At 34.1% G+C, this 17,913-nt stretch overlaps 3 protein-coding genes across 4 annotated transcripts in view; 2 read left to right on the top strand and 1 right to left on the bottom strand.

Annotated features, from left to right (window-relative positions):
• ssp3 (SCAPER domain-containing protein short spindle 3) overlaps nt 1-2,124 on the bottom strand; it is a 35,390-nt gene extending 33,266 nt beyond the window's left edge. The window contains exons 1-4 of the mRNA XM_089859814.1: nt 1,927-2,124; nt 1,561-1,847; nt 1,389-1,483; nt 40-153 (exon numbers count right to left, since the gene is read on the bottom strand). Of these exons, the coding sequence (XP_089715940.1) occupies nt 40-153; nt 1,389-1,483; nt 1,561-1,847; nt 1,927-1,975 (545 nt within the window). The 5' untranslated portion in view covers nt 1,976-2,124. The remainder of the gene's footprint in view (nt 1-39; nt 154-1,388; nt 1,484-1,560; nt 1,848-1,926) is intronic.
• An 803-nt stretch (nt 2,125-2,927) lies between these two features.
• Nucleotides 2,928-6,806, top strand: LOC149610077 (uncharacterized). Of its 2 annotated transcripts, none has more exons than XM_089859817.1 (2): nt 2,928-3,824; nt 5,189-6,806. In XM_089859817.1, the coding sequence occupies exons 1-2, from the start codon at nt 3,802-3,804 to the stop codon at nt 5,964-5,966; spliced, it is 801 nt and encodes a 266-aa protein (XP_089715943.1). In that variant the 5' UTR covers nt 2,928-3,801; the 3' UTR covers nt 5,967-6,806. The 2 variants fall into 2 exon arrangements, with proteins under 2 accessions (XP_089715943.1, XP_089715942.1); XM_089859816.1 differs by having other exon boundaries at nt 5,186-6,806.
• A 142-nt stretch (nt 6,807-6,948) lies between these two features.
• On the top strand, nt 6,949-17,592 carry Cog1 (conserved oligomeric Golgi complex subunit 1). The gene is made up of 22 exons (XM_089859815.1): nt 6,949-7,526; nt 10,322-10,514; nt 10,611-10,655; nt 10,732-10,798; nt 10,861-10,964; nt 11,025-11,094; nt 11,174-11,353; nt 11,802-11,930; nt 11,999-12,035; nt 12,093-12,179; nt 12,250-12,366; nt 12,445-12,526; nt 13,248-13,353; nt 13,460-13,650; nt 13,743-13,898; nt 14,543-14,746; nt 14,834-14,924; nt 15,663-15,818; nt 15,878-16,032; nt 16,107-16,407; nt 17,114-17,290; nt 17,389-17,592. The coding sequence occupies exons 2-22, from the start codon at nt 10,432-10,434 to the stop codon at nt 17,533-17,535; spliced, it is 2,685 nt and encodes an 894-aa protein (XP_089715941.1). The 5' UTR covers nt 6,949-7,526; nt 10,322-10,431; the 3' UTR covers nt 17,536-17,592.
• Nucleotides 17,593-17,913: the final 321 nt, after the last annotated feature.

The raw sequence follows: 17,913 nt of genomic DNA, 5'->3' as shown, positions 1-17,913 counted from the left end.
GAAATGGCCATCGTATAAAGGCTGCAATTATTGACTAACTTGGAAGACCCTTTGTAAGGTTTTGCCATTGTCATTGACAGCGATGAAAATAAACTCTTAAGAAAACCTTTGGCTGGAGATGATTTTCTAACTTCCCACGCTAAAGAGGTTGGCCTATCGAAAGTTGCAAAGTAAATGGACATACGTAGGTTTTAAAATTAAAATAAAATAAGGAAAAGGGTAAATAACTATCACAATATTTGGTTTAAAACACTAAGAATAAATAGACACATCTTAAAAATATTATAGGGTACAATTTCGGTATGAGTGAATAAGGTCAAAAATCATTTTAGAGCAAAATCAAGCACACCATTCGATAGAGCGTAAAATTTAGATCTAAAATAACCCCCGCTTTCTTCAAATTTCCAAGAAAAAAAAAATAAGAGGCCGAATAGGTTAGGTTAGGTTAGGTTAGGTTAGCTTAGGTTAGCTTAGCTTAGCTTAGGTTAGCTTAGGTTAGCTTAGCTTAGCTTAGCTTAGCTTAGGTTAGGTTAGGTTAGCTTAGCTTAGGCTAGCTTAGGTTAGCTAAGGTTAGCTAAGGTTAGCTTAGCTTAGCTTAGGTTAGGTTAGCTTAGCTTAGGTTAGCTAAGGTTTGCTTAGCTTAGCTTAGGTTAGGTTAGGTTAGCTTAGGTTAGCTAAGGTTTGCTTAGCTTAGCTTAGGTTAGGTTAGGTTAGCTTAGGTTAGCTAAGGTTAGCTTAGCTTAGGTTAGGTTAGCTTAGCTTAGCTTAGCTAAGGTTAGCTTAGCTTAGGTTAGCTTAGCTTAGCTTAGCTTAGCTTAGCTTAGCTTAGCTTAGGTTAGCTTAGGTTAGCTAAGGTTAGCTTAGCTTAGCTTAGGTTAGCTTAGCTTAGGTTAGGTTAGCTTAGGTTAGCTTAGGTTAGCTAAGGTTAGCTAAGGTTAGCTTAGCTTAGGTTAGCTTAGCTTAGGTTAGCTTAGCTTAGGTTAGGTTAGCTTAGGTTAGGTTAGCTTAGGTTAGGTTAGCTTAGGTTAGCTAAGGTTAGCTTAGCTTAGCTTAGCTTAGGTTAGCTTAGCTTAGGTTAGGTTAGCTAAGGTTAGCTTAGGTTAGCTTAGGTTAGCTAAGGTTAGCTAAGGTTAGCTAAGGTTAGCTAAGGTTAGCTTAGGTTGGAAAAGGTGGCAAATTATTGACCCTCTGATGTTTTCCACACTGGTTTTGACCTTTTTCACCTATACTGCAAAATTTTCTTTTTGGTTATTTTTGGAAATTTGAAAAAGCGGGGGTTATTTTAGATCTAAATTTTACGCTCTATCGAATGGTGCGCTTGATTTTGCTCTAAAATGATTTTTTGACCTTATTCACTCATACCGAAATCCTACCTATTATAGGCTTACTTTCTGTGACTGGATTCTAAATCTCTGCTTAATTTTAGCCATTTAACTAACGATCGAAAATCTTTCGTGTAGTTTTCCAAAATGAGGATAGTTTCCTATTAACGAAGATTTCCTTACATGACATACTTTTTTGACATCAGCTAAAGTGAAACTATCTTTCACGTCATCTTACTTCACATTCTAATTCACTTTCATCCAATTCACACGTCTGATATATTTCATCAACCGCTTTTCTGAGATTTTCAAACAGCAATGCCCAGTATCTAGCTCTTAAATCGGGAGTGCGTCCAACTGATGATGACCTGATTCTGGGCTTGGTTGCCTTCGGCTTTTGACCACTAGCCCTGGTAGAAGAAAGGCTTCTAATACTGGCAGGTGGCTCGCAATCAAATAAACTGGGATAAAGTGGTGGCTTCGGAGAAGCCGACTGCGGTCTTGGAGATAGTGGGGGTTTCTTGTCTTTAATTAAGATTAGAAAAGAAATTAAAAAGGTTTACGCATTCTTCTTTAATATTTTGGTTTGTTTAGAGTACATTACTTGAAATGCTTGTTTGAGGAGAACGGTTTCCAAGAGACTCTTCCATCATATAATATTAATCTAGCAATTACGTCAATATTAACTAGTTGTATCACCAAACCTCGACAAAGAGTTAATTTTGAATCAAATGGTCAATCATCACGATTTCAAACTTTCTACTGCGTGACAGCGTGACTAACACCGAAAGAGGGCGGCTAATGGAAAAAATATCTGCATTTTTCCGCCAGGGCTTTACGTACACAACTACACACCGCGATTTTTAAACGCGTAACAGTTCTTCTAAATCATATTTTATCGGTAATTTACTTTGAAATATAAGAGTAATTTCCCAGCCATAGTTTGCCTGTTCTAAATTATAGGAAAATCATGCGCGTTTCAAACAGAAGGAAATAGGAATGTGTTTACCAATTACCCATTCAGAATCCCATCAAATAACTTTTCTAACGTGTCAGCTTATTATAGACAAACACTATTGGCCTAGAAAAGTTGTTCTTAGAATATACTCTCAAGCAGGACTTGCTCTACTGTAAAGAGCATCGCTTTCCTTGGGAATCAATTCCCTTATGATGGGTTTGGCCATATCTGCGAGTCTTTCTTCTCTGAGTTGCCGTTTTGTGTTCCTGAGCTTCATTGCGCTGCTGGAATTATCACCCATTTCTTTTGTATCAGTTAGGGTGACTGATTAAAATTGGACAGCTTGTATGCCTAGTTATTAATTTTTGCTAACTGAGAAATCAGAAAAATTTTGAATATAAACCGCAAAGTAGAAATTAGTTTAATATTAAGCCTAATAAAAAGTTTGAAATGTTGCCGCGCGTGAGCGACAAATGCCCACGTTCCTTTTTTGAATTTCACGCGCTTTTGAGGCAAAGGGGCGGAGCCATGAATTGGCCAATGGCCAGGGGTCTTCCTAGTGTTGTAAAAAGCGTCTGCTTATTCCCCAATTTTATTACGTGTCTTCAAAACCAATGAAAATTGAGATAGATAATATATGCGCCGCATAATTAAAAATTTATGCGCAAAAGGAGTAAATCGTCTGCTTGTTGTCGATTCTCCGAGATTCAGATATAGGCTTAGTGACTTTAGGGCGGAATTTTTCAGTTTTAAAATAAAATAATTAAGTTAATTAAATATAAATCGTTGAAATAATGAGGTGGTATTATATTCTACCGGTTTTAGTCGCGTATTTCGCTTGTTTTCCCTTACAAACTGAGGTAAATAATTTTTCCAAAGCCAAGGCTTAGCGTACAACTTCGATTAAAGCCATATTTAAGTTAATTAAAATAAAAATTAAAGGAAAAGTTCAGGGTACCTAACATTAGGCCTCAAATTAACGGCCTCGTTTAGAAGATATCGAAATGATTGATAAAAAAATTATAATTTCCCTAATTACGATTAAAATCCAATTAATTGACCCAAAAATTGAAGAGAGCAGCCGCGCCATTTTTTAAAGTCACGTGAAAAACTCGCACACACGCCGTTATTGGCCAAATGGCTAGCGAATAGGAAAGTTAGATTTCTCTACTGCATACGACGATATTTATTGATATATTCAAGGTGGACTTTCAGCATAGCCCACTCGATCACGCGCATCACGACGCAAGCTGCTCGCGCTATAGAAGCCCGTTCAATCGGTCAAAAAGTGCAACTTTTGGATTCTTGGCGAGAAATTCGAAGTCAGCGAAAATTAACATTAAGTTCTATGGGATGAGGAAGTTTTTTGGCCAGATCCTCTGTCCTATTGATCGAAATGACCTGAAATTTCAATGAGACGTGTGTTTTGACGCGTTTTATTAATCTTAAAAGGATTCAAGCTTCTAGAGTGGATAGCTTTTTTTAAAAAAATTATTTTCATAGCCAATATGATGGGTCCAAATGACCGGAAATCTTAATGAGAGGTGTGTTATAATCGTTTCTATTATATTAAAAAGGATTCAAGCTTTTAGAGTGGATAATTATTTCAATAAAAATTAATTTCCAATGTCATAATTGTAAATTAAGAACTTAATGCACTATATCTTTGGATCTACTGGCCCAAATGTCCTGAAAATTTAATGAGAGGTGTGTTAAAATAATTTAACTTTCACTCCCTTTCCAAGATTAAACGTATTGCTTAAACATTACGCTAAAAATCTTAGAATGAAACAAAATTATAGGCCCTAAAGCCTAAAACCGAGGGGCTACTCACTTCCCCAAAAAATGTACACCAGATTTCTTATTTCCAAATATTTCCGATTTATTTCTATTATTTTTGTATTTCTTTATTTCCCGATATTTCTCCTAAAATTTGCAATATTTTCACTATATTTCCTTTAAATTTCCAATATTTCCGTTATTCCTTCGTATTTCTAATATTTCTCAGTATTTCTATTATTTTTGTATTTTTATATTTCCCGATATTTCTCCTAAAATTTCCAATATTTTCACGATATTTCCTTTAAATTTCCAATATTTCCATTATTCCTTCGTATTTCTAATATTTCTCAGTATTGCTATTATTCCTTCGTATTTCAAATATTTCTCATTATTTCCCTATATTTCCGATATTTCTCATTATTTCCCAATATTTCCGATATTTCTCATTATTTCCCAATATTTCCGATATTTCTCATAATTTCCCAATATTTCCGATATTTCTCATAATTTCCCAATATTTCCGATATTTCTCATTATTTCGCTATATTTCCGATATTTCTCATTATTTCCCTGTATTTCCGATATTTCTCATTATTTCAGATATTTCCCTGGATTTCCGACAATTTTCAATATTACGATATTTCTCGAAATATTGAAATCTATTTCTTAAGACTTATACACCATATTTCGTAAGTGGCTAGCCCCTCGCCTAAAACACACCTATTTTGGGGAACCCCTGTTTTTCTGCCAAAAGCACTTTATTATGTAAACGTAATTTTAGTTCAAAAATGTATTTATTGCAAATATCACATATTTTACAAAAACAAACCAAAAATTAAACATAGAAAAATCATGATTAAGAAACGAACTGAAAAGGGTTGGTGAAAAGTATCATAATACCAGTTGTACTTGGTAAAAAACAAAGATTTAGTGGAGAGATAGTTTTAAATTATAATTAATTGTCAAAGAGGTCCAAGAAGAAAAAGCTTCCTCGCAGCGATCCTATGCTTGTTCAAAGACATTCTGAAGCTTGAGTGGTGCTTGATCTTAGTTTTGAAGCTTTGTTTTAGCATTTGTCAACTTTTCTTATTTTGACGATATACTTTATATTTAATGATTTAAGAAGAGCCGCATATAAAGCGGCAGAGGAAGCCAAAGAGGCAACAGCCGCATTCAAGGCGGCCATAGCCGTAGCCAACGAAAAAGCCGCTATTTGCGAAGCAGCCCCGCCCGATGCCGCCAAAGCCAAAGCCGAAGTCCAAGAGGCGATAGCCGACGCCAAGGCCGCCAGAACGGTAGCCGAAGATAAAGCCGCCATATCCAAAGCTGCTGCGGCCGAAGCCGAAGCCGAAGACGCCAAGGCAAGAAGAAAACGTTACAACCGGAAAGCTTATGAGAAGCGAAAAGCGGCCGCGCCCGATGCCGCCAAAGTCGAAGGCGAAGCCGAAACCGAAGCTGAAGCCGAAGCTGAAGACGCCAAGGCAAGAAGAAAACGTTACAACCGGAAAGCTTATGAGAAGCGAAAAGCGGCCGCGCCCGATGCCGGCGAAGTCGAAGCCAACGGCGAAGTCGAAGCCAACGGCGAAGTCGAAGCCAACGGCGAAGTCGAAGCCAACGGCGAAGTCGAAGCCAACGGCGAAGTCGAAGCCAACGGCGAAGTCGAAGCCAACGGCGAAGTCGAAGCCAACGGCGAAGTCGAAGCCAACGGCGAAGTCGAAGCCAACGGCGAAGTCGAAGCCAACGGCGAAGTCGAAGCCAACGGCGAAGTCGAAGCCAACGGCGAAGTCGAAGCCAACGGCGAAGTCGAAGCCAACGGCGAAGCCGAAGCCAAGCTAAGAAGAAAAATATATAATCGCAAAGCGTATGAGAAGAGAAAGGCAGCCAAAAACGCTGCCCCCCATTAATTAAAACGTCAAGTTTAAGAACAGAGAAGAGAAGAAACACCTATGATAAACACACCATGCTCAATTAGTTCCACCATTCATTTTAACCAAATTATCTAAATTAATAATAATAATTAATAATAAAAATCAGGGAAATAAATAGTTGACACTATACCTCAGGGAAATTACGAATTTCTAGTGCAATTCAGGGAAATCAGGGAAATTTGCGTCAAACAGGGGCCGAGTAATTAAGCAAAATGTTCGTGAACATACCCTCCATAGGATTAACATTACACTATACTGTGGAGGCTCGTAACTATGGTTCTATTAGAGATACGGGGATCTCCTTTGAAAATGTTATAGTCTGATTTTTGCTCCCCATACAAGGGTACTTTAAACTTGAGGCTACTTCAATATCTTCGTCAACTTATGTTAGTGTCTCACTTATAGAGCTATTTCAGTGGGGGAAAAAATTTCGTCTGCTACGAAAATTGGGCCTGCCTTTGAGAGTGTAGGGCGGATATTTTGTGCGGGTTTTCTCTATGGGCAAATAGCATTGGTGACGTAGCCATTACCCCCTCTGAAATAGCTCTATAGGGACTTGGCAGTACTACGTCATACAACGTCAGGCTACGTTCCACTAGTGCTAAAAAACATACCAGGAGGAGGGGCTTATATACCTTTCATTCTGTTAAAAAACATACCATAATGGCGCTGGGGGCGGAGTTAAGCCCGAATTGCCAAGTCCCTATTTTTATTAGGTTACTTTTGATTTTTATCAATAAACTTTGGAGGCTCGTAACTCTGGTTCTACTAGAGATACGGGGATGTCCTTTGAGTATGTTATAGTCCTATTTGCACCCCCCCCCCCTTCGTAATCATTGGCTCCATAGGATACTCCATATACTGGATAAACCTGGTAAACTCAGGGAAATTTGTTTTCCAAAAGTTGTATGAACCCTTATTAGGGTTTCATTAGATATCTCCGAGTAATTGAACGTTATTTTTTTAAGACTTTTTTAAATTTTGTGAAAATTTTATTTTACATTCTTTAACAATGTCAGTTTGCAACGGTCTACCCCGGGGAAAATTAAACTGGCCGATCGTAAAAAAGGGGGTTTCCGTTACAGGACGTTAGGTAGCCCTAATTTAATTAAGGGGGACCTCGTGACAACGTTAAGTCTTAAAAACGGGGATTCTAAGATAGGCCTAATTCAATAACTTCCTCCCGTTGGAAATAATTCATTCATACCTTCGGCTCATGTTGCAATCGACAAAAGAATTTAATGACTTTTAACTTTTACATAAAAGAAAAACTTCGCGAAAGTTTTCCCGAGGGACGACGGCGCGAGTATCAAAACTTATCGCGGGTCGCGGGAAAGAGCTTCTCCCCGAAGACGGCTTCCGAAGACTTGAAGAACAGGAACGAGAGAGTCAGAGAGAGAGAGCCGTGGGTCTCACACGTGTTTATATACAGAAATCATAAGGGGGTAGAGAGAAGGCAGAAGGAGGTGACGTAGACGACGAAAGGAGCGGACATATTCCGAGGAATAAGTCTACCGCCGTCAATCTAGCAGAATGGTACACCAGCAGAATGAAAAAACCGAGTCAAAAATTCTCCCGGACTCGCGACGGAAAAATTGCTTCAGACCTATGAAATAACTGATTCTGGCAGAATACCAATTCGCTCTTACCCCCCCCCGAGACCTAACTATTGTAAATTCTACTCTTATGCTCTTCATACTCTTAATTGATACTGTAAAATGTTTCATTCGCACTCTAATTAATTAAATAATTAATTTTAAATAAAAAGGGGGAATAACTCGGCCCCCTAACGGTGAATTTCCTTGAAACTTTCACCAATTAATCTACTCAAGCTTACAAATCGAATGAGCCATGCCCCGTTACTGTAAAATGTTTCATTCGTGCGCTAATTAATTAATTAACTTTAAGTAAAAAGGGGGAATAACTCGGCCCCCCAACGGTGAATTTCCTTGAAACTTTCGCCAATTAATCTACTCAAGCTTACAAATCGAATGAGCTATGCTTCATTACTGTAAAATGTTTCATTCGCACTCTAATTAATTAAATAATTTTAATCAAAGGGGGGAAATAACTCGGCCCCCCAACGGTGAATTTCCTTGAAACTTTCACCAATTAATCTACTCAAGCTTACAAATCGAATGAGCCATGCCCCGTTACTGTAAAATGTTTCATTCGTGCGCTAATTAATTAATTAACTTTAAGTAAAAAGGGGGAATAACTCGGCCCCCCAACGGTGAATTTCCTTGAAACTTTCACCAATTAATCTACTCAAGCTTACAAATCGAATGAGCCATTCCCCGTTACTGTAAAATGTTTCATTCGTGCGCTAATTAATTAATTAACTTTAAGTAAAAAGGGGGAATAACTCGGCCCCCCAACGGTGAATTTCCTTGAAACTTTCACCAATTAATCTACTCAAGCTTACAAATCGAATGAGCCATGCCTCATTACTGTAAAATGTTTCATTCGTGCGCTAATTAATTAATTAACTTTAAGTAAAAAGGGGGAATAACTCGGCCCCCCAACGGTGAATTTCCTTGAAACTTTCACCAATTAGTCTACTCAAGCTTACAAATCGAATGAGCCATGCCCCGTTACTGTAAAATGTTTCATTCGTGCGCTAATTAATTAATTAATTAATTAGCGCACGAATGAAACATTTTACAGTAACGGGGCATGGCTCATTCGATTTGTAAGCTTGAGTAGATTAATTGGTGAAAGTTTCAAGGAAATTCACCGTTGGGGGGCCGAGTTATTTCCCCCCTTTGATTAAAATTAATTAATTAATTAGCGCACGAATGAAACATTTTACAGTAACGAGGCATGGCTCATTCGATTTGTAAGCTTGAGTAGATTAATTGGTGAAAGTTTCAAGGAAATTCACCGTTGGGGGGCCGAGTTATTTCCCCCCTTTGATTAAAATTAATTAATTAATTAGCGCACGAATGAAACATTTTACAGTAATGAGGCATGGCTCATTCGATTTGTAAGCTTGAGTAGATTAATTGGTGAAAGTTTCAAGGAAATTCACCGTTGGGGGGCCGAGTTATTTCCCCCCTTTGATTAAAATTAATTAATTAATTAGCGCACGAATGAAACATTTTACAGTAATGAGGCATGGCTCATTCGATTTGTAAGCTTGAGTAGATTAATTGGTGAAAGTTTCAAGGAAATTCACCGTTGGGGGGCCGAGTTATTCCCCCTTTTTACTTAAAGTTAATTAATTAATTAGCGCACGAATGAAACATTTTACAGTAATGAGGCATGGCTCATTCGATTTGTAAGCTTGAGTAGATTAATTGGTGAAAGTTTCAAGGAAATTCACCGTTGGGGGGCCGAGTTATTCCCCCTTTTTACTTAAAGTTAATTAATTAATTAGCGCACGAATGAAACATTTTACAGTAATGAGGCATGGCTCATTCGATTTGTAAGCTTGAGTAGATTAATTGGTGAAAGTTTCAAGGAAATTCACCGTTGGGGGGCCGAGTTATTCCCCCTTTTTACTTAAAGTTAATTAATTAATTAGCGCACGAATGAAACATTTTACAGTAATGAGGCATGGCTCATTCGATTTGTAAGCTTGAGTAGATTAATTGGTGAAAGTTTCAAGGAAATTCACCGTTGGGGGGCCGAGTTATTCCCCCTTTTTACTTAAAGTTAATTAATTAATTAGCGCACGAATGAAACATTTTACAGTAATGAGGCATGGCTCATTCGATTTGTAAGCTTGAGTTGATTAATTGGTGAAAGTTTCAAGGAAATTCACCGTTGGGGGGCCGAGTTATTCCCCCTTTTTACTTAAAGTTAATTAATTAATTAGCGCACGAATGAAACATTTTACAGTAACGGGGAATGGCTCATTCGATTTGTAAGCTTGAGTAAATTAATTGGTGAAAGTTTCAAGGAAATTCACCGTTGGGGGGCCGAGTTATTCCCCCTTTTTACTTAAAGTTAATTAATTAATTAGCGCACGAAAGAAACATTTTACAGTAACGGGGCATGGCTCATTCGATTTGTAAGCTTGAGTAGATTAATTGGTGAAAGTTTCAAGGAAATTCACCGTTAGGGGGCCGAGTTATTCCCCCTTTTTATTTAAAATTAATTATTTAATTAATTAGAGTGCGAATGAAACATTTTACAGTATCAATTAAGAGTATGAAGAGCATAAGAGTAGAATTTACAATAGTTAGGTCTCGGGGGGGGGGGGGTAAGAGCGAATTGGTATTCTGCCAGAATCAGTTATTTCATAGGTCTGAAGCAATTTTTCCGTCGCGAGTCCGGGAGAATTTTTGACTCGGTTTTTTCATTCTGCTGGTATACCATTCTGCTAGATTGACGGCGGTGAAAAGAGTGCTGTTGTGAAAAGTGTGCCTTTTAGGGTCCATCCTTCAAAACCTCCACATTTTTGGATTAAAAATTAATTTTGGCAATATTATTAGACATGAAATTCACCGAAGAGGGTGCAAATAATCTGTTTCAACAGTATACTATAAAAGAAATTCAAGATATTGAGAGAAAGTTGAGGTAAATGTCAAAAACAACTTTTGTAACCAAGGCTTAAGGGGTTCTGTCAAACTGAATTGTCATTTTATTTACAAATTTTCATAATTATTAATTAAGGAATGACATTGAAAAGAAGAAAGAAGATCTACGGCAGATGGTCGGGTACGTTTCATTCGTTCTCACAAGATATCCGAATCAAGCTTTGAAATAAATTCGTTTGGGGACATTTTAATTACAGAGAACGTTATCAAGATTTAATGAGTGCTGCTGATACAATCACAGACATGAAGAACAGTGCTGATAAAGTATTTAGACCTTCTTAATGTAACTCTCAACTGATTTATTTAATAAAAATTCATGAAAAAAGGTAACTCATCACCTTAAAGTCATGGAACAAAGATGCACCAACATTTATAATGAAACAACTCCGAGTGGCATTCTTCAAAGCTTGTCTCTTAAAGCTGCTAAAGAGTATGGCATGTTAACCCTGTAAGGAACTGTCCTTTTTAATGCAGATTTTTACAAATTTAGGCAGGAACCTGTTGAGAATGTATTTGTTATTGGTTCTCAAATGAAAATCCTCATGGATATGCCAAATATAGTATTATAATAATAACTATAATTTAATTTGGAATTTGATATTTAATTATTTTACCAAAAATAATAAATTTACTTCAAAGTTATGGAGTGCGATGGATAATGGACATTATCTTAATGCTGCTCAGCTGTATCTCTTGTCTTTGCACATAAGTTCTTCTTTAAACTTTGATGTAACAAAAGGAATGGATATGTTAAAGAAATTTCCCGTCATTACTAATCAAATATCTCAAATTCAAAAATTTCGAAATACAATTTTAAGAGTAAATATTTTTTTTTGTTGTTGTCAGATTTTATATAATTTTATTAATCTATAATTAATTTTATAGAATTTTATTAATTTATAATTAATTTTATTAATTTATAATTAATTTATAGTTAATTTTATTAATTTATAATAAATTTATAGTTAATTTTATTAATTTATAATTAATTTTATATAATTTTATTAATTCATAATTAATTTTATATAATTTTATTAATTTATAATTAATTTTATATAATTTTATTAATTTATAATTAATTTTATATAATTTTATTAATTTATAATTAATTTTATATAATTTTATTAATTTATAATTAATTTTATATAATTTTATTAATTTATAATTAATTTTATATAATTTTATTAATTTATAATTAATTTTATATAATTTTATTAATTCATAATTAATTTTATAGAATTTTATTAATTTATAATTAATTTTATAGAATTGTAAAGACTCTATGAAAAACGAGAATTTAACTGATGTGAAATTAGCTGACATTTTGTCATGCTTGTTGTTACTCGATGATGCCAGTCCTAAAGCATTATTTGAAGAATTTCTGGATATGAAACTGGTAAATTAACTTATTTTCAATTAATGTAGTTTAAAATTAAATTAATTTTTATTTTATAAATTTAATAGAATTCTGTGGATGTAATGTTAAAATTGGACAAAGAAGGTAAAAATCAAAAATAATTAAATGACTAATTAATATTTAATTATTTTATTCTTTCAGATTCTAGCATAAAATATCAAGTTTGTGATGTTGCTGGGCTAATTTGTAATACCATTCATTTAATAAATGCGGTATTTTCTCAAAAAGGTAAGATTTATATAAATTTTAATCATTTAAGACTTTTGAATTAATTTAAATGAAATTTAATTTTAAATAGAGGGTGGAAATACTCTTCTAAGAGAAATATACTCTAGCGTAGCTTTTTCATCATTAGGAACATTAATCAACTTAGATCTTTCACCCGTATTTTCTTTTTTGCCTCAAGATGTTTTAGGTACTTTATTATTATAATAAAATCATTAATAATTTTAATTTCACGTTTTATTTTTAATTTTTGGTTAATTTTATTTAGAGTTTAAACCTAAGATACACGAAGATCTTCCTTCAATATCCAGTGAAATGATGCAAAAAACGTGTTTGCGTTGGCTTGAGAAGTAATTAATTAATTAATGATTTTTTACTAATTTAATTTTAAAGGGAATATAAACTTTTTCAATAACTAAATACCCAATTTTTCAATCAATTGGCCTTATTCCTGATCAACGCCACCGAGGCGTAGCGGCGACTTTTGGAACTATAATAATACGGTAGCCAATTACAGGTGGCGCTGGAGTCGATGTACTCTGATGGAGATCTGTTATTTTCTATGTTTTGATTATATCCGCTTCAACTTCAAAAAGCATGTTTTAACTAATTATTATTAACCTAATAATCTCCAAATAGACCAAAATGGAATGAAAACTTACTCCGAAAGTCTTATTTCATAATATTAGACAGAATAAGAAAGGTAAAATCAACTTTTAATACTTTTGAAACCATATCGCTTGTTAAGCCTTGGCTATTCACATGATTCAGACAGATCAACAAAACATAGAAAATAACAGATCTCCATCAGAGTCCATCGACTCCAGCGCCACCTGTAATTGGCTACCGTATTATTATAGTTCCAAAAGTCGCCGCTACGCCTCGGTGGCGTTCATCAGGAATAAGGCCAATTACCCGTAGTTGCCACCATTACACCCTTTTATGTGTTAAACCTGGCGCTAGTTACCAACCAAAAAACAAGTTGTCCCATGACAATCATATTTTATTATTGAATTTTTTTCTTGAGTTAATATAAATTTCTTTTTTATTCTTTTTTTAATTAAATTATAGCGTGGTCAATTTGGTTCAAGACAAATTAAGAAGTTTATTGCAGTATGTCAACACTGTCAAAGGTTTAGCTTCAATTTGCAACAGTTTAGATGAAAAACTAGAAAAGGTAAAGACAATGCCAATTTGACAAATTATCAAATTTCTTCCTTCTAATTAGGAATGAATCAATGAAGGAATGTAATTAATTATTTTAATTTTGGTTTTTGACGCAGATTCTTGATAGTAACTGGGATGATACTTGTATTCGCGTCTTTGGAAAACCTTTCTCGCCTTACGACGGCATGTTGAAGTTGATCATTATTGAAAGAATTAAGGTGATATGGGATAACAATATGGAAAACGTATTTTCAAACTGCGAGGGAAGTTTAAAAGAGACGTTAAAGGCCTTAGTTTCAAATGATTGGTAAAATAATTTAGCTAATATTGTAAAATTATAATTATTTATATATAAGCTGTTATTTGATTTCTTTAATATAATTTAATGTAATTTTTTAGGCCTGATTCGGAGCTGGTTTTAACAAAATATATTTGGACTGAATCTCCGAATGATCTCTCTGTCCAACCAGGATGGCTTCTTTCAGATTCCTCCGATCCAAATTTAGAAGGAGGGATATTTTTAAAATCGCGAGGATTTACTCCAAAGATTCGGAAGTAAAATTCAAAAATAATTATATTTTTTTTAACATAACATTAATTTATTTCTTAGAAAAATGGCCTTTTTCTAAATATAAAAGGAAAAAACATTAAAAAAATAAATAAATTAATTATCTCTCATTACAAAATAATTAGTACATTTAATTAGTCTTTAAAATAATCAAGGACTACTGCGCCAACCGCCATTGGTTTACTGGCGTCTGCTAGCCTGAACCATGACCTTACCACTTACCAGCCTGTGAGAATTGAACCAGTCTGGGAAATAGCACACTTCCTCTGGTCCAAAACCAGTTTATTAATTGCTTGGACTAGTTTTTTAATTCAAGAAGTGGGGATTACTGGTCCTCGGGACCAGTTTATTAATTACAAACCTATAGGAAAACAAAGGCTGGGACCACTCGGGAGACCAGTTTATTATTTCGGACGCTAGAGGGGTCACTGGTCCCAAGGACTAGTATAAAAAATATCCTTATTTCCCAGACTGAATTCAACCAATCCTGTGGGGGTAAGAGGTTCGGTTTAGCAGACGCCACTAAAGCAATGGCGGATGATTATTTTTAAGACTAATTAAATGCTAATTATTTTGTAATAAGAGATCATTTATTTATTTAATTAATATTTTAATTATTTTTGCTTTGAAGTCTATGCAGCTGCTTAGACAATTCAATTAAAGATCTGTTGGAGGATTTGGAAACATTCGCAATTTCGAACGATAAACCCAAACACGAAGTTGAAATGAATGATTTAAGGGAACATGTTAAATATTCAAGTCGAATTAGAATCCAAAAAATGCTTTCATTTATAACAAAGCTTTTGAATGATAATCAACTTCATCTAACAACATGGTAAATAAATAAATCTTTTTAAAATAAACAAAAAAAAACCCCTTAAAAATACGTCATAAATAATTAAATATTTAAATCCAACACTAGGTATCCATTTCTGGGACGTTTTTGTACAGCCTTAACTGAATTGTGCATTCACTTGAAACAGTGTTTCTCTGACAATACTTTGAAATCAAAAGTAAGGTTTTTAATGTTTATTTTATCAGGTTTAATTGATTTTATCAGGTTTTAATTGATTTTATCAGGTTTTAATTGATTTTATCAGGTTTTAATTGATTTTATCAGGTTTTAATTGATTTTATCAGGTTTTAATTGGTTTTATCAGGTTTTAATTGATTTTATCAGGTTTTAATTGATTTTATCAGGTTTTAATTGATTTTATCAGGTTTTAATTGATTCTATCAGGTTTTAATTGATTTTATCAGGTTTTAATTGATTTTATCAGGTTTTGATTGATTTTATCAGGTTTTGATTGATTTTATCAGGTTTTGATTGATTTTATCAGGTTTTAATTGATTTTATCAGGTTTTAATTGATTTTATCAGGTTTTAATTGATTTTATCAGGTTTTAATTGATTTTATCAGGTTTTAATTGATTTTATCAGGTTTTAATTGATTTTATCAGGTTTTAATTGATTTTATTAGGTTTTAATTGGTTTTATCAGGTTTTAATTGGTTTTATCAGGTTTTAATTGGTTTTATCAGGTTTTAATTGATTTTATCAGGTTTTAATTGGTTTTATCAGGTTTTAATTGATTTTATCAGGTTTTAATTGATTTTATCAGGTTTTAATTGATTTTATCAGGTTTTAATTGATTTTATCAGGTTTTAATTGATTTTATCAGGTTTTAATTGGTTTTAGTGCTTCTTAATTGATTTTCTATTGGTTTTTTTTTATTTTTTAATCTTTTTTTAGGAAAATGAAGAATGGTCAGCAATGAAACTGGAAATATTGAACTGCGGTAGTGATACTCTCAACAAATGGGGTGTTGAGATTGTATCCAGAGAACTAACTCCACTAACGAATATTTTACAATCCACTAGTCCAATTAATATGTTGGAAAATGCGCTGGTAAAATTTTAAACATTATTAATCTTACATTAATTAGCGTAATTAATTTTTTATTATAGACATGGGATGAACGTGAGATAACTGAAGAAACTGAAGATGGTAAAACTGTAAAATCTACTATTCGAATTCCTATGCAGGCTTCGGGGTTTCTTCAAATTGCTCTATTCAATATTTGTAATATAATTAATCAAACAATGGGACATACATTACCAAGGTAACTAAAACTAATTAATTATCCTTTTCATTATATTTGTCTTTGCTAATGTGATAATTATAATTTTGATTAAGGAACATTATAAAATCATTTTCAAAAGAAATTCTGCAATGTTGCGTAAATTCTTATAAAAATGCGGCGCAAAATCTTCATACACAAGCAATAGGCAGTCCACGTTACGCGCAAACTTTTGCCTTGCAATTATTATTTGACCTTCAATATTTAAATGGCTTGTTTGCGTCATCACATCCCGAGTTTAGAACTAATATTGAAGAAACTGTTGCCTCTTTTGAGTCTTTAATTGATCCGTTTGATTTGGATGTATTTAACCCGGTTTTAAAGAGTAATTTATCCAGCGCTATACATCGATCGGTAGTAAGTTGTTCTGGTTTTCTTTCAATTTAATTTAATTAGCCTTATTCCTGATCAGCGCCATCTACCCATAGCGGTGACTTTGAGAACTACTGTAAGCGGCAAGCCAATCAGATGTCGCTAAAATCTGGTGACGTCATTTTTGGTAAGACCCGAGAGTGCCAGTCAGTGACGTCACCAGATTTTAGCGACATCTGATTGGCTTGCCGCTTACAGTAGTTCTCAAAGTCGCCGCTATGGGTAGGTGGCGCTGATCAGGAATAAGGCTAATTGGCATTAATTTAAAGGAAATGATTCAGGTAATGTAACATTATACCTTAAAAGAATTTCCTTTTTCTAAATATAAAAGGAAAATGATTTCTGATTACAAAATAATTACCATTTAATTAGTCTTAAAAACAGGGACTACTGCGCCATCCGCCATTGGTTTAAGGGCGTCTGCTAGTCAGAACCTCTTACCCCTACGTGATTGGTTGAGAGAGGTAAGGTAGGTCCGATTTAGCAGACGCCACTAAAGCAATGGCGGATGTCACAGTAGTCCTTGATTTTAAGACTAATTAAATGCTAATTATCATATTGTAATAAGAGATCATTTTTTTAATGTTTTTCCTTTTATTAGAGAAAATCAGAAAATTCTTTGATGGTATAGTGTTATGTTAGCGGAACTTTTTTCTTTAACCATCCATTTTTTTTTTAAATTTTGACATAGCTATTATTTGGATTGGTATCCAATGATCGTGTTGGAGCGATATCGGCTCAAAGATTGGCTCCTCAAAATCAGCCCTATAATTTATTAATGGCCAATTCCGGAGTCGGAAGATTTTTACTTCTTCCTTCAAATTCTAAAACGGAAAAACATAGCCCTGTTGAAGATATTCAACAGAAGGTATAAGCAGTTTATTTTTATTCTAGATTGTTAGTAATTAATTTTACAGATTAATTGAATTAATTATGAACTTTTTATATTTTAATAAATTTATTCAGAGTCCGTCGCAAAAAATGTCTCGCGGTTATGGTTCTAGCCCTAGTTTGGGTCAAATGGCTGAAAGTGATAGCGTTGCAAAATCATCTTCGTTTTATGACAGGTTTTCTGCAATGGGAGCTAGTTGGTTTCGAGGGAATATTAATTAAACAATTCATGTATATGTATAATTATTATTATTATTAAAATATTTTTAGTAATTTGAATATTTAGTACTATTTTTTAATAAATTTTTGGTTTTGAAAGACAGACAAATGTAACGTATAAGTAAGCCTACCATATATTGGAGTATTTTTTTAGATTCAATCGGAATTTGCTCCGTTATCGAACAAACAACGCCACTAATTTTAGACTAATAGCACCCCATGTTATTTCCCCATAGAGCTTAATACAGTCGAAGGTAGAGGGCTGCCATTACCCTATTGGTGTATTTTTTGAGATTCAATCGGAATTTGCTCCATTATCGAACAAACAACGCCACTAATTTTAGACTAATAGCACCCCATGCAGGCTGGGAAATAAGGATA

This window comes from Phalangium opilio, unplaced genomic scaffold (assembly GCF_054372755.1).
Source record: "Phalangium opilio isolate 3A_F unplaced genomic scaffold, DU_Popi_V2 ptg000344l_1, whole genome shotgun sequence".
NCBI lineage: Eukaryota > Metazoa > Arthropoda > Arachnida > Opiliones > Phalangiidae > Phalangium > Phalangium opilio.
This window is presented reverse-complemented; position numbering and strand designations above follow the sequence as displayed.

Coding starts and splice junctions, on each gene's coding strand:
- LOC149610077 (XM_089859816.1), top strand. CDS start 3,802: ATGACCGGAAATCTTAATGAGAG. Junction 3,825..5,185: donor ACCGGAAATCTTAATGAGAG/GTGTGTTATAAT, acceptor TAATGATTTAAG/AAGAGCCGCATATAAAGCGG.
- Cog1 (XM_089859815.1), top strand. CDS start 10,432: ATGAAATTCACCGAAGAGGGTGCAAATAATCTGTTTCAACAGTATACT. Junction 12,527..13,247: donor TGTTTGCGTTGGCTTGAGAA/GTAATTAATTAA, acceptor ATTAAATTATAG/CGTGGTCAATTTGGTTCAAG. Junction 15,819..15,877: donor ATATGTTGGAAAATGCGCTG/GTAAAATTTTAA, acceptor TTTTTATTATAG/ACATGGGATGAACGTGAGAT.